Source organism: Schistocerca cancellata, chromosome 2, assembly GCF_023864275.1.
Source record: "Schistocerca cancellata isolate TAMUIC-IGC-003103 chromosome 2, iqSchCanc2.1, whole genome shotgun sequence".
NCBI lineage: Eukaryota > Metazoa > Arthropoda > Insecta > Orthoptera > Acrididae > Schistocerca > Schistocerca cancellata.
This window is the reverse complement of record NC_064627.1, coordinates 1068959576-1068987057: the sequence shown is the minus strand read 5'-3', so window position 1 is coordinate 1068987057 and position 27482 is coordinate 1068959576. Positions and strand designations below refer to the sequence as shown.

General features: G+C 48.0%; 1 protein-coding gene across 2 annotated transcripts in view; it reads right to left on the bottom strand.

Moving 5' to 3' along the window:
• Positions 1–27482, bottom strand: part of LOC126163066 (uncharacterized) — a 148131-nt gene that overhangs the window by 77680 nt on the left and 42969 nt on the right. For both annotated transcript variants that reach the window (XM_049919969.1, XM_049919970.1), the window contains exon 2: positions 4790–4925. In XM_049919969.1, coding sequence (XP_049775926.1) covers positions 4790–4925 — 136 coding nt within the window. The remainder of the gene's footprint in view (positions 1–4789; positions 4926–27482) is intronic.

Below are 27482 nucleotides of genomic sequence, written 5' to 3'. Positions count from 1 at the left end.
TCATACATTTAGTGTCAAGAACTATTCATACATTTAGTGTCAAGAACTATTCATACATTTAGTGTCAAGAACTATTCATACATTTAGTGTCAAGAACTATTCATACATTTAGTGTCAAGAACTATTCATACATTTAGTGCCAAGAACTATTCATACATTTAGTGCCAAGAACTATTCATACATTTAGTGCCAAGAACTATTCATACATTTAGTGCCAAGAACTATTCATACATTTAGTGCCAAGAACTATTCATACATTTAGTGCCAAGAACTATTCATACATTTAGTGCCAAGAACTATTCATACATTTAGTGTCAAGAACTATTCATACATTTAATGTCAAGAACTATTCATATGCGAGTTCCTCCAAGGAGGAGACAGAGGGGTAGCTGATGACCTGATAAGTACAATGGACATGGCTCGTCATAAGAAATGAACAGAGACAGTCATGAACTTGGACCTGAAAAGATCTGGCAGAGAAGCCTGGGCACTTTCAAAGTAAAAAGGCAAAATGCTAACGACACAAGAGGTGAAATGGCCTTGCACCCACACAGGACTGTGAATCATGTTGTGACTACTTCAAGCACCCCATGGGACAAAGCACATGTCACCCATATTAAATATGAATTCACAGGTCCAAAGACATCTAGTCCTGACTGTATTTTCCCAGGCATTTGGTGTCAAGGAAATAACAATGTCACTCGAAGAAGCCAAAGCAGGAGAGGCATCAGGGCCTGATGTAGTTCATCCTGAGTTCCTCCTGAACCGTGGTAAATATATCAAAAATGACTAGCAGAGTTGTTTACTGGTATCCTGATGAGAGGGGGAGTCATGAAGAGAGAGAAAAATTCTAATGTCATTGCTATCCTTAAGCCACAAAAACCAAGCAATGAGCCGAGAAGCTACTGCCCAATAGTCTTTGTTAACTGAATGTAGAACCTTCATGAAAGAGTCATCTACAAAAGAATTTCTGATATAATAATATAGAAAATTCTGATTGAACAAGCTTTTTTTTTGCCCAAAAAGAAGCCATACACACCAGATAATGTCACTCATGGCCTGCATAAAAGCAGGTGTTCACAAGAATTTAAAAACATCAACTACATTTATAGATCTCTCAGCAGCTTATGACACAGTATGGATACACAGTCTTCTCTACAACCTCATTCAAATAACCCCATGCAGAAAAACAGCCCAATTTATTAATAGAATGTCTGCTGGAAAGTCATTCTGGGTCATACTGGCCAACAGGGTAAGTGCTTTAAAGACACTAAATTATGGATGACCTCAGGAATCCATCCTTGCCCCACTCCTGTTTAATCTGCAGATCTCCGATATGCCTGAAACTAGATCTCTTAAGTTTGAACGCACTGAAGACTGTATGCTGGCAATGGGACATAGAAGAAATGGAAGTCATGTTAACATCTTGTTTGGTGACAATGGGAATCTACTTTCGGAGATGGAGACTGAAGCCAAACCCCAAAGAGAGCAGATACAGCTTACTTTCATTTGTGCAGCGTAGCAACGGATACACAGCTCCAGGTCTATTTTGGTGACAGACTGCTTCACCACAATCAGCATAAAAAATGTCTAGGCGTTATGTTCCACCATACACTACCCGACCAGAATCATCTGAGAAACACTTCTGTGAAGATACTAACTAGAAACCATTTCCTGCATAAGCTGTGCGATACAACTTGGGGCTCCGCTGCTGAAACACTGTGCACTTCAGCACTTGGACTTGTGTACTCTTCTGCTAAATATGGTGTTCCTGTACACTCAATAGCACATGCATACAAACTCTCGATGCACTGCTGAACAATACAATGAGAATCTTCAGTAGTACCCTCCTATCGACCCCATCAAATGGCTGTCCATATTGAGCCACAGTCCGCCCTTAGCACTTCAATGAAAAGCAGCTCTACCCTACAAGTTTAAAAGCATACAAGGCATTCCATCTCCCTATCCATCAAGACATGGTTATCCTAGAAAGAAACTGCTTTAATCAAGGAAACAACCATCCATGGAACTACACATGTATCCAACCAAGTCAATGGACTCATGGGAACGAGACTGGGCAGAGGCTTGTGTTCCACATTGCCAGAACTTTCCTTGCATAAGAACATAAGAAAGAAACCTGCTGCCTTTGACCAATCATGCAGAATGTGGACAATGAGTAACAGATTAAACATCAATCATGACAGAAGCATGGTGTCTCTTCACAGATGGAGTGAGAATACATCTTCAATCCTGTGACATCCAAGGATTTCTACAAGCCCTTATTTTTTTACCTATTGATCCGCTGCTGACTTCACTATTTCATCTCTCAAAGCTAGTCATTCATCTTTTACTGGATTCCTCTTCCCTGTTGTAGTCAATCACTGCCCCATGCTCCCTCTGAAACACTAAATGTCTGGTTCTTTCAACACATCCAGGTCTCATCTCCTTAATTTCCTACCTTGTTGCAATTTCTTTAGTTTTAATCTACAGTACATAACCGATAAACTGTTGTTGGAGTCCACATGTGTTCCTGAAAATGTCTTAGAATTTAAAATCTGGTTCTGAAATCTCTATCCTACCATTATAAAATTAAACTGAAACCTCCCAGTGTTTCCAGGTCTCTTCCACGTATACAACTTCCTTTCACGATTCTTAAACTAAGTGTTAGCAATGACTAAATTATGTTCTGTGCAAAATTCTACCAAATGGTTTCCTCTTTCATTCCTTTCTTCCAGTCCATACTCCCCTACAATTTTTCCTTCTCTTCCTTTTCCTACTATAATTCCAGTCCCCCATCACTATTAAATTTTTATCTCCATTAACTATCTGAATTAATTCATACATTTCTTCAATCTCTTCAACTACAGAGCTAGTTGGCATATAAACATTTAAGGTGTGGGCTCATATCTATCTTGGCTACAATAATTTGTTCACTATGCTGTTCACAGTAGCTCACCCGCATTCCTACTTTCCTATGCATTATTAAGCTTACTTCTGTACTACCCCTACTTGATTTTGTATTAATAACCCTGTCTTCAACTAACCAAAAATCCGCTCCTCCTGCCATCGAACTTCACTAATTTCCACTACATCTAATTTTAACATATCCATTTCCCTTCAGGCACTTCCTTCCCTTCAACTTAGGGGCACGTAAATTAGTGTCAATAGCTCTTATATTACAAGCAATAGCAAACAAAAATTATTCTGGCCTGAGCTGCCGCAGTTGACAGTCGTGTGCACGAGGTGTGCTAGCTTGTGTGTATTAATGGGTGTGTGTTTCTTTATTTCCCTTTTGCTGATGAAGGCTGTGGCCAAAAGCTTTGTGTAAGTGCCTTAATTGTGCCTGTCTGCAGCTTAATGTGTCTTCTTTATGATAAGTGGCTATCTGTCTTCCTACACTGTTGAAATTCCCTAAAAGGCAATTAGGTCATTTCATAATGAATTGGCATAGTTCTGAGCTCTCTTACAGCTCTCCACCCTCTATAGCTGCAAACGAAGTTCCATGGCAGAATCAGTACCACTGCATAACAGGTCCACTACAACAAGAAAGAACGAGAAGGCGACTGTAAATCATTAGTAAGTTAGAAACACTCTTTAACAACACTGAGGTGACAGACCAATCAAGAAGTGATAATTTCTTTACAACTCCTAACTACAGCCACTGTTTAAACACTACATTTGGAGCCAAGGTGAAAGAGACACACAAGAAGTGCTGAAATAGCAGAGGTTGTGAGATACAAAAAGGAATTTTCAAGAAATAACAAAAATTTTGCCAAGTGTAACTGAGGTAAACAACGAAGAAGATATAGGCAAAACTATGCAGTAGTGTCACCCAATATAATTGTTATATTTAAGTAGTAGTTATGTGGTGACTATAAAAACAATGAAGTGTGTTTTAGCACAACAGAATGCATAAATGAGATTACTTGATAATAACAACCACATGAACAACAAGAAATAGTTATGTGTTGAAATAACTGCCGACAAGTAAATCAAGAAACATTATGTTGATGACATTGAACAGTCAACCAATGATGGCAGACATTTTATGTAGTGTGAAAAATATATTGTGTGTGTCCCAATCTGTGATGTGTACAGATGGTGCAGATACAGTGATTTAAACGCAGGGGCAAGGCACTAAGTAAGCATGAATATACGTTACATACATATCCGAATATGGAAAAATAAGCTATGATACTTACACTTTATAAAGCAAACAATTATTAACTAAAAAATTGACTACCTTCATGTATGATCCTTCATGTTCCATGGAGAAATTGAATTGAGTCAGACATATTTATTTCGGTATTATTAATGATTTATTAGAAAGCATGGTGTGCTAATAAAGTTGTAATTAGTTAGTTAATTTATTTTACATGACATCTTTCATCTTCGTGGGGGAGATCTGTGATGTAACAAGTTGTTCCACCTCTTCCTCACAATCAAATGAAAGATGTTTTTATCCAAACATTTAGGTAGTTAGCATGTAAATAATATTCACTGTATGCATGCTACAGTTTTGGTTTGAGCAGATACAGTGAGAGAAGTGTGAGCACAGGACGTCAAGAGTCCCTACCTGCTCTGGAAGTGTTTAATCACAAGGTTCAAACCCGGCTCACAATCAACTTCATAAATTTATTATGACAAAAAATGTAACCAAAAGATTTGTTTACTCCTGTACCAACTTGTGAGAACCAGAGTTTGTATTATACAAAACTGTAATAATATCCCTAATTTTTTAAATGAATGTACTATTATTTGCTAACATATGGTATACTCTTATACTTACACAAAATCTGATAGTTCCAAATCTGTGTCTTCTTTCATTTCTTTCACCTTTGTTACAGCTTCACAAATAAATTGTTTGTTGAGTAGTACGTCATCAATTTCAATTGCAGTTTGGGACATTTCTTCAACCTCACCATCTAGAAAGATGTTAATATACTGAAGAATATTTTGTCACTTTTGTTCAATTATTAAATCAAATTTACACTCTCCATAACATATTTTATTTTCAAAAATAAAAATGTGAGACAGAACACAAAATGGGCAGGAAGGAAGCAGACAACTTTTAGAGGGATTCGTATCAATTATATCTTGAGCTAGAAAAACATTGTCACTTATCAGCAGTGATGGTAAGGTTGTTATTTCTAAAGATTCATGTTATCCATCTTTCCTCAATTAGTCTATTAACCATGTTTCATATAGTTACCAAGACTGAACTTGTCATGAAAGTGCATTTAATGGTGTATGGTAAGGCTTCCACATCCATCATCTGTCCTACAGCACAGCAGAGAAGAATACACTAAGTCTTTATCTGAAGAATCAACAATGACAACCACACATCTCCCTCCCCCCCCCCCCCCCCCCACACACACACACCCCCTTGGTAATGATGCAATTGTTTATTAGTTTCTGCAGGCACTGGGTTGTTTTTGACCAAGAATTGTTTATCTTCTCTATCTGTATATCATCCGGTGTAGCTTCTGTGTTGTTGTTAATTAGTTCAGTGGCTAATGAAATTCATCTACATCACTACTCTGCAATTCACATTAAACACAGGGTTCATCAAATCACCTTCAGACTATTTCTCTACTGTTCCATTCCCCAATAGTGTGGAGGAAAAATGAACACAATCTTTTGATATGCACTCTGATTTCTCTTACTTTATTACGAAGATCATGTCTCCCTATGTAGGTGAGTGCCAACAAAATATTACTGCATTCAGAAGAGAAAGTTGGCAGTTAAAATTTCGGAGGAGATTTCAGCACAACAGAAAACGTCTGTTTCAATGATTGCCACCCCAAATTGCGTATTATTTCTGTGACAAACTCTCCCCTATTTCACGATAACACAGAACCAGTTGCCCTTCTTTGAACTTTAACATCCTCCGTTACCCCTATCTGATAAAGACCCCATACTGGGCAGCAATAATCCAGAAGAGGACTGACAAGCATGGTGCATGCAGTCTCTTTAACAGACCTGTTGTACCTTTTAAGTGTTCTGCCAATAAAATGCAGTCTTTGGTTCGCCTTGCCCACAACATTACCTATTCATCACTCCAATTCAAGTTGTTCATAACAATTCCTAGGTATTTAGTTGAATTGACAGCTTTTTGATTTGTTCAATTTATCATGTAAGTGAATTGTAACAGATTCCATTTAGTACTCGTGTGGATGATCTCACTTTTCATTATTTAGACTCGACTGCTACTTTGCACACCATACAAGTATCTTATCTAAATCATATTGCAATTGGATTTTATCTTCTGATGACTTTCCTAGATGGTAAATGACAGCGTCACCTGCAAACAATATAAGTCGACTGCTCAGGTCATCTAAATTGTTTATGTAGATTAGGAAAAACAGAGGGCCTGTAACACTTCCCTGGAGAACCCAAAATATCACTTCTTGTTTTAATCTATGACTTATCAATTACCTTTCTGCCAGGAAATCAAGAGTCCAGTCAAAAAATTGAGATAATACTCCATAGGCATGCACTTTGGTTAGAAGTTGCTTGAGATGAACAGTGTCAGAAGCCTTTTAGAAACCTAGAAATATGGAATTAACTTGAGAAGCTCTGGCAATAACAATTATTAGTTCACGTGAATAAAGAGCTAGTCTGGCCAATTTTGTGGATCATGGTGGGAGGGGGGAGGGGGGGGGGGGGGAGAACCAGTTACATCTCTTCATGTCTTATTAGTTTATAACAAATCTCTCAATTGCTGTAAATACAATTTCTTTGTATTTAAGTAATGGCTGGTCTACATATAAAAGGTGAGTTTGGAAGGACTCAACACCACCTCTTAGGACAGCATCAAGCAAAGTTTTATGTGGTTTTGAAAACAGATACATTTTGAGTTTATTTTTGGTGGATTTGGGTGTTAATGTATTCAACCTCACTTCAATGGCTTTGCAGCCACTAATCCCTGTAACACTCACTCCCTATTTGCTCAGGATTATTTGTTGCTAAGGGGTTAAGTATAGTTTTACACTATTTACATTTCAAATTAGTTCCCAAACTAATTGTTCTATTTAATTTTCAGAGAAACCATTCAGGACAGTTTTCGATGACTTATGCCTATCACCAAATTTATTATGTACAGAAGTTTTGAAAGCCCTGAAAGTAAGATAAAAAAGCTAGTTATCAGATTCAAAAACATATTAGCTATATTGATTCCCTAGTGTAGTGCTCAATACAATGTTTGAGAGTAGATTCCACATTTCTTAAAATGAAGTTGTTCAAAACATAACCTTCCCTTCTGTTGTTATGCTGTTCAAGTTCCAAACATTTCATGCCACTAATTTTGTATTGTGGTGACAATACAATCAGTTAAGCACGAGAAAGCAAAGAGTGCTCAGTGCAAACATTGATAATGAAATGGAGCATGGAGCTTTCCACTGAAAAATATTCTGCAATAGTGTCTACACGCTTCCGGTCTTACTATGCAACAAATAGCACATCAAGAACATACGAAGTGGGTGGGGGGGGAGGGGGGGGGGGGGGGGGGGCAAAAGAAACCGGACTCCAAGGGCGCTGCCACTGGTAGACGTAGTGCAGGGTTTTCACGCTACATGGTGTTAGTAGAGACCTTCACGAAACAGCTGTGCAGACTGCGTCACGGCGTCAGTGTAGAGCTGAACGTGCAAGTGTGGTATTGTGTTTCTCAGACTGTTGGCGGGTTACCTCTGCGAAGTCGTTATGGTACCTTTAAAAGAACAAAGAGTGTGTGTGAAATTTTGTTTCCTGCTTAAAAAAACTGCAATGGAGACATACCAAATGCTTCAGGAAGCTTTCCAGGACGCTATGAGCCGCACAAAACTAGTCTAAAACCTGTAGTAGTAGTAGTAGAAGGGTTTTGTGGGCGCACGACGCTGAAGACCTTGCTGTCGTGCACCCACAAAACCCTTCTACTACTACTACTACTACTACTACTACTACAGGTTTTCGACTAGTTTGGGCGCTTTAAACGTGGTGAGATGTGTGTTGAAGACCAAGCTCGTTCTAGACGCCCTTCAACATCGGGAAATGAGGAGAACATTGAAAAGGTTCGCCAAACGTCGCCAAATGATCGACCAAGTTTCAGCAGAGACAGGAAACACTTGGAGCTCGTGCCAGCGGATTTTGAGTGAGGATTTGCACGAGACGTGTTGCTGCTAAATTTGTTCCGCACCTTCTCACACAGGAACAAAAAAACCATCTGCGTGAATGTGTGTCAGGACTTGAAAACAGAGACTGCACGTGATCCAAACTTCTTGAACAAAGTCATTACAGGGGATGAAAGTTGGTGTTATGGGTATGACCCAGAAACCAAGCAAGCGTCAAGCCAGTGGAGCACTCCCAACTCTCCCAGACCAAAAAAAAGCAAGGCAACTGAGGTCAAATGTGAAGAAGATGATCATTGTCTTTTTTGATGTTCGTGGAATTGTGCATCGGGAATTCATACCCCCTAGCCAGACTATTAACCAGCACTTTTACTTGGACGTTTTAAGGCGTCTACGAGAGGATGTGAGGAGAAAACGCCCGGAACTTTGGCGATCAGGTGACTGGTTTCTGCATCACGACAACACTCCAGCACACATGGCCTTACGAGTGACCCACTATTTGGCATCTCAGAGGTGGTCTGTCGTTCCCCACGCTCCGTATTCGCCGGACCTAGCCCCGTGCGACTTTTTTCCTATTTCCACAAATGAAAAGAATGCTAAAAGGGGAGCATTATGACGATGTGGAGGCGGTTAAAAACAGCTTCGCAAAGGGCACTGGACAATATGAAACTTGAAGAGTTCCAAACACGCTTCCAACAGTGGGAAAAGAGACTTGACAAGTGCATTGTATGTAATGGAGAGTATTTTGAAGATGACTGAAGTAATTATGTAAATAGGTTCATCAATAAATTTTTTATGACAACAATCCGGTTTCTTTGGGTCTCCCCTCGTATTTCCTTGGGATGTGTCCACTACACTTTGCAGGGGCATGCAGATACTAGCCAGAATATGTACCGACCTCGAAAAGGTATGTCGTAAGTCAAATCAAAAAGTGATGAAAAATACATAGTAGTCACAAGTAAACATGATCGCATTGAAACAGCGCCAGTTTTAACAGCAGAACTCAACTATAACAGGGCAAACCCAGTGAGTGAGTACTGTGAAAAGACTTATTCAAGCAGTGAACCTAAACAGGCATGTGGCAGCTAAGAAACCATTACAGACAGCTATTGATAGGCAGAAGAGGCTAACTGGGCAAGACAACATGAAAGTTGGGCAGTAAATCAGTGGAAAAGGTACTTTTCACCAACAAATCCAAATTTGAGGTCTTTGGCACAAAGCGACAGGTTCGTTCGCCAGTAGCCAAGTGAACGAATGTTACCCCAATGTGTATCTCCAACATTAAAACATGGAAGGGCTTCCTCATGGTCTGGGGATGTTTTGGAGATGATAAGACTGGTGATCTTGTACAAATAAAAGGATCAATGAAGAAAGAGGATTACCATCACATTCTACAGTAGTGTGCAAAGCCATGTGTAAGACGTCCGATAGGCAAGGGATTGTCCCACAGCAAGGTTGGTTGGTTGGTTGTTTGGGGTTTAAGGGACCAAACAGCAAGGTCATCAGTCCCTTGTTTCAAATGTGGTCCATTCCGCGAGTGTGACATCTCAGGAAAGTCAGGACAATAAAAGCGAAAAGGCTAAAAATGTAAAAGGGCAGTCATGTTGTCAATGGTAAAAACAAAATGAGGGAAGTCAGCAAGAGAACGAACCCAACGCTATGCTGAAGCAGCAGAGGCAAGACCACCTGCGACTTGAAAGGTGCAACTGCTAGAATGTAGAAGTACATATGGAAAAGGAGACTAACCAATCCTTAAAAAAAAGAAAAAGGTTAAAAACAGAGTAAAAGGGGAAGAAAAGAGGATCTCGGTCAAGGAGGTGAGTCGGGAATCTCCAAACACAGCTTACAGTGGGAGATACCCCACCACTCACAGCCCTGCCCCAACACCAGACAGGGATTAAAAACCTTAAAACTGAGAATAAAAACCACTTTCCCGGAGGAAACCGAGAACCAGAGAGACCATCCGGGAATCGTCAGCCAACATCAAAGGTAACGTGCAGGGGAGTCTGTACTTAGCACGCAGAGCCAAAAGAAGGGGGCATTCAACCAAAATGTGGGCTACTGACTGGAAGGCTTCACAACCACAAAGTGAGGGTGCCTCATCACGCAAAAGAAAGCCATGGGTCAGCCTGGTATGGCAAATGCGGAGACGACACAGTGTGGTCGAGTCCTTTCGGGAGAGGCGAAAGGAAGAACGCCATGGGCCTGGTGTCACCTTAATTGCACGAAATTTATTTGACAGGGGAGTAGCCTCCCAAGAGTTGGCCCACGACTGTTCGAAGTGGGATTTGATGTGAAGCCGTAAATCCGCTGCAGGAGGGGTTACAGAGAAGGACGGGTAAGTGACTGCTCCCTCAGCCAAACGATCAGCAAGCTCATTACCTGGGATACCCACATGGCCAGGCACCCAAAGAAAGTCAACGGAACAAGCAGCATGGTGAAGATCAGCGAGATGGTCATGGATGGCAGAGACCAAGGGAGGCGCGAAAAACACCGGTCAATAGCCAGAAGGCCACTCATTGATCCTGTACATAACAAAACGTGGTTGTGTTGGGACTGTTTAATAGAGGTAAGGGCCTGGGAAATTCCCATCAATTCCGCAATAAACACCCCACATGCAGGTGGCAGTAGATGATTTTCCGTTCCAACAGAGGCCGTGAAGGCATACCCCACATGATCAGCAGATTTAAAGCCATCAGTGTAAGAAACTACAGCATCCCGAAACTCCCAAAAAATTTGGCTGAAAAAGGAACAGAACACCATCGAGGGGGATAGAATCTTTCGGACCTCGGTGGAGATCCATCCGAATTTGAGGCCGAGGAACTAAACGAGGGAGGGTGGAGGGGAGGGAGCGAGGAAGACAGGACAAAGAAGGAAAATGAAAATCACGTCAAAGAGACGCAAGGCGGAGCCCAACCGGTAAACCCGCCCGAGGGCGGGAATCGGGTGGGCAACGTCCATGGTCTGGGAACAGGATAGAATGGGAAGGATGAGTGGGAGAGGAACGAATAGCGAGTGCATAAGACACCGGAAGCTGGGACCGCCGAACAGAAAGGGGGGGGGGGGGGGGGGGGGGGGATCCCAGCTTCAACCAGGACTATCAACAGGGCTAGTAGGGAAGGCACCGGTGGCCAAACGGATACCACGATGGTGAACTGTATCCAGCATGTGCAGTGTGGAAGGAGCAGCTTAACCATAAACTTGACAAGCATAGTCCAAGCGAGACAGAACTAGAACACGACAAAGACGGAGAAGGAGGGAACGGTCCGCACCCCAAAAGGAATGGGCAAGGAAGCGAAGGACATCGAGTTTACGGAGACATCCTACCTTCAGAAGTCTGATATGGGGCAGCCAAGTGAGCTGCTTGTCGAAAAGAAGACCCAGGAAATGAAACTGTGGGACCACAGGCAATCGTCGTGCATCGAGATAGAGCTCTGGATCAGGGTGGATCGTAGTACGGCGACAGAAGCGGACCACCCGCGATTTTGGAGGAGAGAATTGAAACCCGTGTGAGAGGGTCCATGCAGAGGCACGCCGTATAGCTCCCTGGAGCTGCAACTCTGCAGAGGCCATCAAAGAGGAACTAACCCAAATGCAGAAATCATCCACTACAGGGCAGGGGCGACCAAAGGACTGACAGAGGCCCCAAGTCCATCGATAGCAATAAGGAAAAGAAGGACACTCAAGACAGAACCCTGTGGGATGCCCGTCTCCTGGGTCTGTGGAGAACTAAAAACAGTACCAACCCGAACCCTGAATGACCGATGGAACAGGAACTGGCAGATAAAAATCGGGAGTGGGCCCCAAAGACCCCACTGATGAAGGGTAAGTAAGATGTGATGGCGCCAGGCCGTGTCATAGGCCTTGCGAAGGTCAAAAAATACTGCAACCAAATGGCGGCGCTGGGAAAAAGCCTGCCAAACTGCGGATTCCAAGCGAAGTAAATGATCGATTGGAGACCGTCCTTCTCGGAAGCCACACTGGTAAGGGGACAATAGATCCCAAGATTCGAGGACCCAATTAAGCCGACGGGCTACCATCCGTTCAAATAACTTACAAACAACATTGGTCAAACTAACTGGCTGATAGCTGTCAACAGATAGGGGGTTCTTACCAGGCTTAAGGACAGGAACCACGATGCTATCCCTCCACTGAGAAGGGAAGTCACCCTGGAGCCAGATATGGTTAAACACCCGGAGAAGATGTTGCTGTTGTGGAGCACTGAGATGTTGAAGCAGTTGGTTATGTATGGAGTCTGGGCCAGGGGCCGTATCATGAGAAGAAGAAAGTGCAGAAAGAAATTCCCATTCAGTAAAAGGTTCGTTGTAAGATTCTGACTCACAAGGGGTAAAACATAAGATGGAAGCTTTGGCCCGCTGTTTCCGGTGAAGGAAAGCAGCCGGATAGGAGGCTGATGCTGATGCCATTGCAAAATGGGTTGCAAGAAGTTCCGCAAGAACTAACGGGTCCATACAAAGCCCATCTGGAAGGTGAAGGCCTGGGAGGATGGACTGCCGATGGCAACCTTGGAGAGAGCGAAGTGTAGCCCATACCCGTGACAGAGGGGTAGTAGAACTGAGGGAAGAAATAAATCGTTCCCAACATATCCGCTTGCTCTGCTTGATTAAATAACGGGCTTTAGCACGAAGGCGTTTAAAGGTAGTAAGGCTGGCTGCAGAGGGGTGCCTCTTAAAGTGTTGCAAAGCTCGACGGCGATCACGGATGGCAATGGCAATGGCCATACTCCACTACGGGACTTGCCGGCAACAAAATGGTCCAGGTGAGCGTGGGACAGCAAGGCTAGCAGCGTGAACAATCGCATCAGACATGTCACGTAGGACGTCATCAATACAACCCGACAAAGAGGGAGAAAACATGACCTGTCCAGTGTATAGAGGCCAATCGGTGCGGTGGAAAGACCAACGAGGTAACCTGTCCATCGGGGAGTGGGAAGGGAGAGAGAGAGAGAGAGAGAGAGAGAGAGAGAGAGAGAGAGAGAGAAGAGAGAGAGAGAGAGAGAGAGAGAGAGAATCAGCGGGAAATGGACACTATCACAAAGGTCGTCGTCTGGCAACCAGTGTAATGCAGGGAGGAGAGAGGGAGAAGAAAGAGAAAGATCAATGGCAGAAAAGGAACCATGACCGGCACTGAAATGAGTAGGGGAGCCATCATTAAGAAGGCACAAGTTGTGGTCTGCAATAAACTGGTCTATAAGAAGACCTCGTCTAGATGGAAATGCACTGCCCCACAAGGGATGATGAGCATTAAAATCCCCAAGGAGGAGGTAGGGAGGAGGAAATTGCTGAAGAAGGGCAGTTAAGGCAGCAGGTGTAAAGATTGCAAACCGTGACCTCAGAGTCCAGGTGGACCCTAACAGCAACTGCTTCCAATGTAGTTTGAAGAGGAATCCACATGCTAGCAATGTCTGTACGGACTAACGTACAAACGCCACCAGAAGCCCGCAGGGGTCCGACCCGATTTCGACTGAAAACACTGAACCCACAGAGGGTCGGTGAATGAGCATCAGTAAAATGAGATTCCTGTAGAACCACACAAGCTGCAGAGCAAGACGAAAGGAGGGATTTCAATTCCGGAAGGTGACGATAGTATCCATTACAATTCCATTGGATAACCACTGAACGATTATTTAAATGGGGGCTGAACACGCTAAAGCCAGTCATACCGCCGGGTCACCACCCATCACCAACAAGGAGCGGGCGACATCCATGAACGACAGGTCAGAATCCGGTTGTGAAGCCGGAGATGGGACCGCTGGTGACACCAGAGGCTCTTTGTCCTGGGACTTATGTTTCTTCTTCTTTTTAGGCTGAGATCGAGGAGGGCTGTGTGGCATAAAGGAGCCAGCTGCAGCAAGATCGGGAACAGAAAGAGACCGGGCAACCTGGGGGCCGACAGACCGCGGCTCTCGTGGTCGTCACGTGGCAGCAGACCTTTGGCCTAGAAGGTGCGGGAAGTGGCATCCTGGGAGAGGCGCCATTGACCGGCAGACGCCAAAGGATTGGTTGGTTGGTTGGGGGGGATTAAAGGGACCAGACTGCGACGGTCATCGGTCCCTTTTTCAAAAAAAAAAAAAAAAAAACTAACAACAGGAAAGACGTCAGACGACAGAGGACAAGAAATACTCCCACAGAGATCAGACGAAACAAATTAAAATCACACAGAGTGTGACAGTCGTTGGCCGACCATAGAGATAAAAAGGAAAAGCCAACCACCGAGAACACATTAAAAACTCAGCGTGAAATCGTAGGCCAATGGCCAGAATCAACACAAAAGAACAGAACAAACACTCAGAGTAAATAATAAAAACCCCCTGCCCGAATAAAACGGAAAACTAAGTCAGCCATACCAGGGTCATCACATAAGAGGGCAGGGAGCGTATCAGGCAGCGCAAATGTCTGCCTGACCACAGCTAAAAGGGGGCAGGCCAACAAAATGTGGGCCACTGTCAAAGCCGCCCCGCAGCGACACACAGGAGGGTCCTCCCGGCGCAGTAAATAACTGTGTGTCAGGTGGGAGTGGCCAATGCGGAGCCGACAAAGGACGACAGAGTCCCTGCGGTTGGCTCGCAGGGATGACCGCCACACAGTCGTCGTCTCCTTGATGGCACGGAGTTTATTGGACATGATCCGATTGCGCCATTCAGCGTCCCAAAGCGCAAAAACTTTTCGGCGGAGGACTGCCTGCAAATCAGTCTCTGGGAGGCCAACGTCCAGAGACTGTTTACTCGTGGCCTCTTTCGCCAGGCGGTCAACATGTTCATTGCCCGGGATACCGACATGACCGGGGGTCCACACAAAGACCACAGAGCGGCCGCAACGCGCAAGAGTATGCAGGGACTCATGGATAGCCATCACCAGACGAGAACAAGGAAAACACTGGTCGAGAGCTCGTAAACCGCTCAGGGAATCGCTACAGATAACGAAGGACTCACCTGAGCAGGAGCGGATATACTCTAGGGCACGAAAGATGGCGACTAGCTCAGCAGTGTAAACGCTGCAGCCAGCCGCCAAGGACCGTTGTTCGGAATGGTCCCCTAGAGTTAGCGCATACCCGACACGACCAGCAACCATCGAACCGTCGGTGTAAACAATTCCAGAGCCCTGATACGTGGCCAGGATGGAATAAAAGCGGCGGCGGAAGGCCTCTGGAGGGACCGAGTCCTTCGAGCCCTGTGCCAAGTCGAGCCGAAGGCAAGGGCGAGGAACACACCACGGGGGTGTACGCAGAGGCGCCCGGAAAGGAGGTGGAACTGGGAAAAACCCAAGCCCACAGAGAAGCTCCTTGATGCGTACGGCGATCGGACAACCCGACCGGGGCCGACGGTCTGGCAGATGGACGACTGACTGCGGGAACAGGACACGATAATTTGGATGCCCGGGCAAGCTAAAAGCATGGGCAGCATAAGCGGCCAGCAAACGTTGGCGCCGGAACCGCAGTGGAGGTACACCTGCCTCCACTAGGACGCTGTCCACAGGGCTGGTGCGGAAAGCACCAGTGGCAAGGCGTATCCCGCTGTGGAGAATTGGGTCCAGCACCCGCAACGCAGATGGGGATGCTGAGCCATAAGCTAGGCACCCATAATCCAGGCGAGACTGGATTAACGCCTGGTAGAGCCGCAACAGGGTAGATCGGTCGGCGCCCCAGCGGGTGTGGCTCAAACAACGCAGGGCGTTGAGATGCCGCCAACACGCTTGTTTAAGCTGCCGGATATGAGGCAGCCAAGTCAACCGGGCATCAAAAAGGACACCCAAAAACCTGTGGGTCTCCACCACAGCAAGAAGTTCGTCGGCAAGATAAAGCCGCGGCTCAGGATGGACCGTTCGGCGCCGGCAGAAATGCATAACGCGGGTCTTGGCAGCCGAAAACTGAAAACCACGCGCTACAGCCCAAGACTGCGCCTTGCGGATTGCGCCCTGTAGCTGACTTTCAGCTGCTGCAATGCTAATAGAACTACAGTAAAGACAGAAGTCGTCAGCATACAGGGAAGCGGAGACAGAATTTCCTACTGCCGCAGCGAGACCGTTTATTGCAATTAAAAACAGGCAGACACTGAGGACAGAGCCCTGGGGTACCCCGTTCTCCTGGACGAGGGAGGAACTATACGAGGCCGCGACTTGCACGCGGAAGGTACGATACGACAGAAAATTTCTGATAAAGATCGGCAGAGGGCCCCGAAGACCCCATCCATGAAGCGTAGAAAGGATGTGATGACGCCATGTCGTATCGTACGCCTTCCGCATGTCGAAAAAGACAGCGACCAGGTGCTGACGGCGGGCAAAGGCTGTACGGATGGCCGACTCAAGGCTCACCAGATTGTCGGTGGCGGAGCGGCCTTTACGGAACCCACCCTGAGACGGAGCCAGAAGGCCCCGAGACTCCAGCACCCAATTTAAGCGCCGGCTCACCATCCGTTCAAGCAACTTGCAAAGAACGTTGGTGAGACTAATGGGACGGTAGCTGTCCACCTCCAGAGGGTTCTTTCCAGGTTTCAAAATGGGGATGACAATACTTTCCCGCCATTGCGACGGAAACTCACCCTCGACCCAGAGACGGTTGTAAAGGTCAAGGAGGCGTCGCTTGCAGTCCACTGAAAGGTGTTTCAGCATCTGACAGTGGATGCGATCTGGCCCGGGAGCGGTATCAGGGCAAGCGGCAAGGGCACTCTGAAATTCCCACTCACTGAATGGAGCGTTGTAGGGTTCAGAAGCGTTGGTGCGAAAAGAAAGGCTCCGACGTTCCATCCGCTCTTTAATGGAGCGGAAGGCCTGGGGGTAATTCGCAGAAGCGGAACTCATAGCAAAATGCTCTGCTAAGCGGTTTGCAATGACGTCGGAGTCAGTACAAACTGCTCCATTCAGTGAGAGCGCAGGGACGCTGGCAGGGGTCCGATAGCCGAAGACCCGTCGAATCTTGGCCCAGACCTGCGATGGAGTGACATGGAGTCCAATGGTGGACACATACCGCTCCCAGCACTCCTTCTTGCCTTGGCGGATAAGGAGGCGGGCCCGCGCAAGCAGCCGTTTGAAGGCGATAAGGTGGTCCATGGAGGGATGTCGCTTGTGACGCTGGAGCGCCCGCCGGCGATCTTTAATCGCTTCAGCGATCTCAGGCGACCACCAAGGCACAGCCCTCCGCCGAGGGGACCCAGAAGAACGGGGAATGGCAGTCTCGGCGGCAGTGACGATGCCGGCGGTGACCGATGTAACCACCGCATCAATGGCATCAGTTGAGAGAGACTCAATAGCGGCAGTGGAGGAGAACAAGTCCCAGTCAGCCTTATTCATAGCCCATCTGCTAGGGCGCCCAGAAGAGTGACGCTGTGGTAGTGACAGAAAAATCGGGAAGTGGTCACTACCACACAGGTCGTCATGCATACTCCAGTGGACAGATGGTAAGAGGCTAGGGCTACAGATTGAAAGGTCAATGGCGGAGTAGGTGCCATGCGCCACACTGAAGTGTGTGGAGGCACCATCATTCAAAATCGAGAGATCGAGCTGCGACAATAAATGCTCAACAGTGGCGCCTCGACCTGTTGCCACTGACCCACCCCACAGAGGGTTATGGGCGTTAAAGTCGCCCAGTAATAAGAAAGGTGGCGGCAATTGGGCTATCAGCGTAGCCAGGACATGCAGCGCGACATCACCCTCCGGTGGAAGGTAAAGACTGCAGACGGTAAGAGCCTGCGGCATCCACACCCTAACAGCGACAGCCTCTAAAGCTGTTTGTAGAGGGACAGATTCGCTGTGTAGAGAGTTAAGGACATAGATGCAGACGCCACCAGACACCCTTTCATAAGCTGCTCGGTTCTTATAATAACCCCGATAGCCACGGAGGGCGGGGGTGCGCATTGCTGGAAACCAAGTTTCCTGCAGAGCAATGCAGAGGAAAGGGTGAAGGCTGATAAGTTGGCGGAGCTCAGCTAGATGGTGGAAGAAACCGCTGCAGTTCCACTGGAGGATGGTTTTGTCCATGGCTGAGAAAGGCGTGCCGGGACTGGGACGGCAGATTACGCCACTGGGTCACCTGCTGCCTCCAATTGAGCACCCGTGCTAGTGCTATTGCTATTCACGGCGTCTGAGGGACCGGCGAGATCGAGGTCCTCAGCGGACGCCAGAATCTCCACCTCGTCCCCAGACGCAGAGCTAGAAGGTTGCGATGGGGTGGCTACCACCGCGCGTTCCTTGGGCTTAGAGCTGCTCTTCTTTGATTTCTCACGCTGCTCCTTGGGTTTAACTGGCTGGGAGGGCTTCACCGATTCAGTCTCCGGGACTGAGGAGGATCGGGAAGCCCTTCGACCTGCAGATTGTGGGCACTTACGCCACTGTCGATCGTCAGCCTTCCCGCCGGTGGAAACCTGGGAAGGGAGGGACCCAAGGGACCCCTTGCGAGCGTGAGAAGCCGAAGAAGTTGGACACTTCTCCGGCTTAGAAGCGGGGACCGACGTCCCCGATGGGGGGGATGGTGTTGCTCCTGAGGTAGGTGGCACAGGAGCATCCCGGTGGGTAGAGCCCCCCACTGGCAAGGGGGCAGGAGGAGGTGTACCACTCGTCGATCCGGCCGGAAGGCGCGAAACTGATGGGGCTAGCACAGGTGTTGTAGCAGCGGCGTAGGAAGTTGTCATTCGCACTGGATGTAATCGGTCGTATTTCCGTTTGGCCTCAGTATAAGTCAGTCGGTCCAGGGTCTTATATTCCATGATTTTGCGCTCTTTCTGGAATATTCTGCAGTCTGGCGAGCAAGGTGAATGGTGCTCCCCGCAGTTGACGCAGATGGGAGGCGGGGCACATGGAGTATCGGGATGAGATGGGCGTCCGCAATCTCGACATGTGAGGCTGGAAGTGCAGCGGGAAGACATATGGCCGAACTTCCAGCACTTGAAGCACCGCATCGGGGGAGGAATATAGGGCCTGACGTCACATCGGTAGACCATCACCTTGACCTCTTCCGGTAACGTATCACCCTCGAAGGCCAAGATGAAGGCACCGGTAGCAACCTGATTGTCCCTCGGACCCCGATGAACGCGCCGGACGAAATGAACACCTCTACGTTCTAAGTTGGCGCGCAGCTCGTCATCAGACTGCAAAAGGAGGTCCCTATGGAAAATAACACCCTGGACCATATTTAAACTCTTATGTGGAGTAATAGTAACGTTAACATCCCCCAACTTGTCACAAGCAAGTAACCTGCGTGACTGGGCGGAGGATGCCGTTTGTATCAGTACTGAGCCAGAGCGCATTTTAGACAAGCCCTCCACCTCCCCAAACTTGTCCTCTAAATGCTCGACGAAGAACTGAGGCTTTGTGGAGAGAAAAGACTCTCCATCAGCTCTCGTGCAAACTAAGAATCGGGGCGAGTAACTGTTACCTCCATCCTGGGACTTACGCTCTTCCCACGGCGTGGCCAGGGAGGGGAACGTTTTCGGATCGTACTTCTGAGCATTAAATTGAGCCCGAGAACGCTTAGAGACTGCTGGCGGCTGGCCGCCAGCGAGAGATGATGTACCACGCTTCATTGCGGGTCATCCGCCCTGATGCCACCTACTCCGACCAAGGGCCCTCCCCACGGGCGCCACCCAGCCACAGCAAAGGCCACCTGGCAGGATGGCCGTTGCCGGGAGTCCTGATACCCCAGGAGGATAGGCATCTACTCCTTGGCATACGTGGGGAGTTAACGGCGCAGGCATCAGTAGAGCGATCCCTGTGTTGTCAGGGAGCTACAACCAAGAGGGTACATGGCGGCCCCACCACAACGGACTAGCTACCGTGCTGGATCTTAGGTGCAAAAATGGCCAAGGTCGTCGTCGCAGTTAAAAGAACCACTGCAGAGTGCAGTGTGGTAATCGCCCAAGAGATCGAAAACGAGCGGGACACCATTGCAACGACGAGAAAGACGGCTAAAGGTCTAATTGCACGACGGATACAGTGCACCATGTAAGGCGCCCTTCCCCAATTGGCTCGCTCTTCGGAATAATTTAGAAAGATGGAGGTCAAACCCGAGAGGGGACCATCACATAAGGCCAAAACATGTGAGACTCCTTTTAGTCGCCTCTTACGACAGGCAGGAATACCGCGGGCCTATTCTAACCCCCGAACCCGCAGGGGGGAGACGCCAAAGGAGTGGGAAACTTCTCCGGCTGGGGAGGGGGAGCAGTGCCCATAGGAGAAGGTGTGGGAGCCGCAGGGGAGGGAGTGAGGAAAGGGGTCCGGGATTGGGGTAAGGAAGGGGGAGGAAGGGGTGAAGATGTAAGTGAAGCATAACTAGATGACATGGACACAGGGTGAAGACGTGTATACTCCTTATGAGCCACTGTGTAGGTTAAACGATTGAGGGACTTATACTCCTGTATCTTCTTTTCCTCTTACATACTGGGGAATCTGGTGAATGTGGAGAATGATTTCCATGACAATTAACACACACAGGAGGGGGAACACAGGGACTCCCCTCATGGAGTGGACGTCCACAGTCACCACAGAGCGGGGCCTGTGAACAGCGGGAAGACATATGTCCAAAACGCAAGCACTTAAAACACCTCATAGGAGGTGGGATGTACGGCTTCACATCACATCGATAAACCATAATCTTTACTTTCTCAGGGAGGGTATCCCCTTCAAATGCCAGAATAAAGTCACCAGTATCAATGCGATTGTCCTTAGGACCCTTCTGAACACGTCGAACGAAGTGAAAACCCCGCCGTCCGAGATTGTCCCGAAGTTCCTCATCAGTTTGAAGGATGAGGTCCCTGTGAAAAATCACACCTTGGACCATATTTAGAGACTGGTGGGGGGTAATGGTCACAGGAATGGTGCCAAGATGGGTACAGGCACGAAGGGCCGCAGATTGGACAGCTGAAGCAGTTTCGATCAGCAACAAACCCGACCACATCTTGATCAGGGAGTCCACTTCGCCAAACTTGCCTTCAATGTGTTCCACAAAGAATAAAGGTTTGGTATTGGTGAAAGTATCCCCATCAGTCCTGGTGCAAACCAGATAACGGGAGAAAGGTTTCGCCCCTAGCCGATGGGCCTGACCCTCTTCCCAGGGGGTAGCCATGGAAGGGACGGCCGAAGGGGCAAGAGAAGCAGCACTCGAAGAATCAGTTCCACGCAGAGAGACGGCCGCAGAAGAACAGCCAGAGTTCTGGACCCATATGCGTTTCATTTGCATAGCGTCCGCCCTGATACCACCCACTCCGATGAGGGGCTCTCCTCACGGGCGCCACCCAGCCACAGCAAGGGCCGTCTGGCACGGTGGCCATTGCCGGGAGTTCCGATGCTCCAGGATGACGAGCAACCACTCCAAGGCTTGCATGAGGAGATCACAGCTCAGGTATCAGAAGTGTGATCCCTGTGTTTTCAGGGGGCTCAACCAAGAGGGTACATAGCGACCCCACCAGACGGGCTGGCTACCGTGCTGGCTATGACCCTAGCATCAGACAACAACGTGAAAGAAAAGGTGGAATGTACTAGGAGGGCACACGTCGGAGACACTAGGTAAGGTGCTCTTCCCCAAATGGCTCACACTACAGAAGAGAAATTTAGTAACGGAGGTCAAACCCCAGAGGGGGACCAAGGAGTGCCAAAAGGAGGAGCTGATTACGCAACAAAGCCAAATTGTAAAACCAACAGAACCAGGAGGATAGCGGGGGCCAACATAAGCAAGGACATCAAGGGGGGGAAAGGAGCGGCGAGGGGGGGAAAGGAGCGGCGAGGGGGGGAAAGGAGCGGCGAGGGGGGGAAAGGAGCGGCGAGGGGGGGAAAGGAGCGGCGAGGGGGGGAAAGGAGCGGCGAGGGGGGGAAAGGAGCGGCGAGGGGGGGAAAGGAGCGGCGAGGGGGGGAAAGGAGCGGCGAGGGGGGGAAAGGAGCGGCGAGGGGGGGGAAAGGAGCGGCGAGGGGGGGGAAAGGAGCGGCGAGGGGGGGAAAGGAGCGGCGAGGGGGGGGAAAGGAGCGCCGAGGGGGGGAAAGGAGCGGCGAGGGGGGGAAAGGAGCGCCGAGGGGGGGAAAGGAGCGCCGAGGGGGGGAAAGGAGCGCCGAGGGGGGGAAAGGAGCGCCGAGGGGGGGAAAGGAGCGCCGAGGGGGGGAAAGGAGCGCCGAGGGGGGGAAAGGAGCGCCGAGGGGGGGGAAAGGAGCGCCGAGGGGGGGGAAAGGAGCGCCGAGGGGGGGAAAGGAGCGCCGAGGGGGGGAAAGGAGCGCCGAGGGGGGGAAAGGAGCGCCGAGGGGGGGAAAGGAGCGCCGAGGGGGGGAAAGGAGCGCCGAGGGGGGGAAAGGAGCGCCGAGGGGGGGAAAGGAGCGCCGAGGGGGGGAAAGGAGCGCCGAGGGGGGGAAAGGAGCGACGAGGGGGGGGAAAGGAGCGACGAGGGGGGGAAAGGAGCGACGAGGGGGGGAAAGGAGCGACGAGGGGGGGAAAGGAGCGACGAGGGGGGGAAAGGAGCGACGAGGGGGGGAAAGGAGCGACGAGGGGGGGAAAGGAGCGACGAGGGGGGGGAAAGGAGCGACGAGGGGGGGAAAGGAGCGACGAGGGGGGGAAAGGAGCGACGAGGGGGGGAAAGGAGCGACGAGGGGGGGAAAGGAGCGACGAGGGGGGGAAAGGAGCGACGAGGGGGGGAAAGGAGCGACGAGGGGGGGAAAGGAGCGACGAGGGGGGGAAAGGAGCGACGAGGGGGGGAAAGGAGCGACGAGGGGGGGAAAGGAGCGACGAGGGGGGGAAAGGAGCGACGAGGGGGGGAAAGGAGCGACGAGGGGGGGAAAGGAGCGACGAGGGGGGGAAAGGAGCGACGAGGGGGGGAAAGGAGCGACGAGGGGGGGAAAGGAGCGACGAGGGGGGGAAAGGAGCGACGAGGGGGGAAAGGAGCGACGAGGGGGGAAAGGAGCGACGAGGGGGGAAAGGAGCGACGAGGGGAAAGGAGCGACGTGGGGAAAGGAGCAACGTGGGGAAGGGGAAGGAAATGCAACCCTGAAAAGGAAGGAAGGCTGCAATAGCTCGGGGCCTCATGCTCACCACGAACGTATCCACAAAAGAGTTGTAAAAGAGTTGTGGATCCCCTGGGGGGCACAGCAAGCACACTTCAAAACTGTGTAAAGAGCATTTGGCAAATTTAGAAAAAAGGGAAGGTACTGAAAAATATAATCTGGCCATCCCAATCCCCTGACTGCAATTCTAGCGAACTGCTTTGGGATCACTTGGAAAGAGCACTTAAATCAAGGCCTCTTACTAAAGTTCATCACCTGCAGACCAGACTACAAGAGGAATGGCGGTATCTCATGAACGAAACCCAGATGAAGCTGACAGCGAGAGTGCCTTGCATACGTAGAGCAGTGATTAAAGCCAAAGGAGGTTACTTTGATGAGAGCAAAATCTGACTACATGTATTTAGTTTCAATAAAAGATTATTCCAAATCTGATTTGCGAGTATTTCAAACATTTCTGGGTCCAATTTGCGCTTTTTCCTCAAAATCACTAATGTTAAAAACTTTTGAGCTATAGTGTACTTCTTGACATATTAATTATAGGGTTGCACAATTATTTGTTGTTATTCTTGATACCTCTTTCAGTTATTATCCAACATTTGTCTGGGGAAGTTGTCAAGTTCAATAGCAGTTGAATGATCTTGTCAGGTGTCGCGCCTGTTTGGAAATCATCAACTAGAAAGTGTAAGTAGCTTACAAACATTATAGACACGTCACGAATCCCCTTTATTCTGTTACAAGACAGAGTATGTTTGGCAATCTTTGCAACAAAAAAACCAGCAGACCTAGAGTTTTTGATGGAATTTATCATTACTTCCATTGTGTACTCTCTAATTTTAACATTCCACAACTTGTATTTTCTCTTCTGCTACTGATCACTTGCATTTTTCGTTTAGGTTATTCTTAATGTACGTCCTGTGCTGCATAGTTTGTCCAATTTGTTAACTATCCTAACAGTACTTCCAGATTTTCTGCTACACCAGCTATGGTGTTCACAAAACTAACAAGTTTGTTTCTGTAGCAGTTATGGAATTATTCAATTTAAAACTGTCTCTCTCCAATTTTCAATTTTTCTCATCCTCATTCCATTTTTTAAAAAATACCTTAAATTCCTTAGCATTCATGGACTATAAAGACTTTTGATGACTTTAATAAATGTCATCTGTGGAGAATGATGAAATAAAATGTTATGCATTACTTTGTATTGTTTTGTTTTGCTTTAGGGCCCAAAAAACAACTGGGTCATAAGCACTCAAGTCAAAATTATAAAACACTAGGACAGTCCCAATTGAAATAATAGAAGACAACTAAAAACAGGGACATGGAGAAAGGGCTAAAAAGACACCATACAGAAACTGAGGTCCAAAACTGAAATTAAATGGCCTTCGCTATACTGCTTTGGCAGATAAAAAGTAAAAAGCATCATTTGCTAAAACGGCCGATAAATCAGACGGCAAAACCAAGCGGGAACGTAAACAGTCAAAAAATGGACTTTCCATTAGGAAGTGGTGGACAGTTAAAACTTGGGCACAATGTGTGCAAAGTGGTGGGGTAGCGCCACTCATCAAATGACGACGGCTAAAAAGGCAGTGCCCAATACACAGCCTACTTAAAATGACCTCCTATTGGAGGAGCTTATTCCCGTGAAGGGAGAACCACTGGTGATGCCAAAGGGACACCCTCTTGACAGACAGAGATCATCAGTGGGAATATAGGAACTAGGAGGCAGAGGTACGAGGACTGCAGCCTTGTCAGTAGCCTCGTTTCCTGGCAGACCGACATAACCAGAAAACCACATAAATATCATATGGGCTCCACCAAGACTGAACAAGTGACAGTTTTCCTCAACTCACTGCACTAAGGGATGGGCAGTGTACAGCACACAGTCTTTGAAGGGCGCTGAACGAGTCTGAGTAGAGGACACAACTGAAAAGTCCGTGTCGCCGGATGTACTTCATATGGCCTGATACAGGGCGAAGAGCTCGGTTGTAAATACTGAGCAGTGTGCTGGAGGCCAATATCAAAAGACACAGCCCCAATGACAAAGGCACACCTGACCCCACGGTCAATTAAAGTGCCATCACTGTACACAAAAGTCTACTGCGAAGTTCCATGCAAAGATCGCACTTCACGAAGCCAAGGTGGTGAAGGGTTCACACCCACCAGGAAAGTTGCAGGTAGTGTGAAGTTAAGCCACCGCAGCAAGTGCCGAAAGCAGACACCAGGAGGTAACAGAGAAGAGGGACGAGCCCCATTCTGGCGATCAAAGGAGTCGTCAAAGAAGGAGGTATAGGATGGGTGGCCAGGCATGGCAAACAAATGGCATGCATACCTGCAGAGGAGAAAGTCAAGGCTGTAGGACAGTGGTTGTTCGGCAGCTTCAGCACACAGACACTCAACTGGGCTAGTGTAAAAGGCACCTGTGGCCAGACGGATGCCAAGATGGTAGATAGTGCTGAGACAGCGTAAGAGGGATGGATGTGCAGATGCATAAACACAGCACCCATAGTCTAGTTTCAACAGACAAGGGACTGGTACAAACGGGGAGGGTGGTTCAATCGGCACCCCCGGAAGTACCACTGAGGACAGGTAGGACATTAAGGAACTGCGTGCAGCAGGCTGCCAGGTAAGCCATGTGGGAGGACCAAGAGAGTTTCCTATCAAGCATGAGCCCCAGGAATTTCATAGTTTCAACAAACAAAAGGGCAACAGGCCCAAGATATAAATATGGTGGGAGAAACCATTTGCACTTCCAGAAATCGATACAGACAGTTTTGTCACTGGAAAAATGAGAGCCATTGTCAATGCTCCAGGAGTAAAGACAATCAAGACATATCTGAAGATTGCACTCAGTGAGACAGGTCCGTGGAGAACTGCAATAGATGGCAAAATCGTCAAAAAAATGAGCCGGAGATGCCCGGCAGGAGACAGGCCATGATAGTTAATGGTGATAGTGAAGAGGACGACGCTCAGGATGGAACTCTGAGGCACACTGTTTTCTTGGATAAAGGTGTCTGACAAGGCAGAACCCACACACAACTTTAAGGAAACAGGGCAAGTGGCCACAGTAGCCCCACATGTAAAGAGTACAAAGGATACCAGTTTTCCATCAGGTGTTTTAGGCATTCGCCAAATTGAAGAACACGGCCACAGTCTGAGATTTCTGCAGAAAACCATTCATGACACGGGTTGACAAAATAACGAGATGGTCAACTGCATAACGCCAAGCTCTAAATCCACACTGTGCATTCATTAGTAAACTATGTGACTCTAACCACCATACTAGCGAGACATGAATCATATGTTCCATCACCTTGCAAATGCAGGTGGTGAGAGATACGGCAGTAGCTAGCAGGAGGGTTCGTGTCCTTACCCGGCTTAGGTATGGGTATGAGGGTGGCTTCACACCAAAGTCTGGGAAATGTGCACTCTGCCCAGATGCGGTTGTATGTGTTAAGCAGAAAGTACTTACCCGCACGAGAAAGGTGCTGCAACATCTTAATGTGGATGGCATCTGGCCTTGGGGCGGAGGATTTGGATGAACTGAGAGAATGATCTAGCTCCCTCATAGTAAAGGAGGCATTGCAGCACTCACAAGAACTGTATCACCAGAGTCTCCTCCACTTGTTTCCAATGAAGGAAGGCAGGGTGCTAGTGGGAAGAGCTCGGAACTTCCGCAAGATGTGTTGGAGATAGCAATAGGGTTCACAGTAACAACATCTGCTACTGTCAGGATGGAAATTTGCGAATGGATCTTGGTCCAACTTGGTCCCAGAGAGCTGTTGGATGTTGGCCCACATGACAGAGGAAGGAGTGGAACTGTTAAAAGAACTTGTGAATGAAATCCAGGTAGCTTTTTTGTTATCCCGAACAATGTGACAACACTTTGCACGCATTATGCTATAATGAATGCAGTTTGCCATGGTAGGATTACAGTTAAAAACGTGGAGAGGACATCTCCGTGCGCGAATTGTGTCACGGCATGACGCAGTCCACCAAGGGACTGAGATGCAGAATGTTAAAGAGGAAGTGTGAGGAATGGAACATTCTGGAGCAGTAAGGATAATGTTTCAGAAATATTCCACCTGGTCATCACAACTGGGGAAATCTTGTGCTTCGAAGGTCACCATGGAGGAGTAAACCTGCCAGTCAGCCTTAGTAAGCTGCCATCTGAGTGTGCACACAGGTGGGGTAGGAGTCAGCAAACCCATAGCACATGGGAAATGGTTGCTGAAGTAGGAGTCAGAAAGAACATACCATTCAAGACTACGGTCAAGCTAGGCAATGCAGAAGGAGAGGTCCAAATGGTGTGCGAAGAGTCGGAAAGGAAAGTGGGTGCTCCAGTGTTAAGGCAGAAGAGGTTGAGTTGGTTAAGAAGATCAGCCAAGACGGC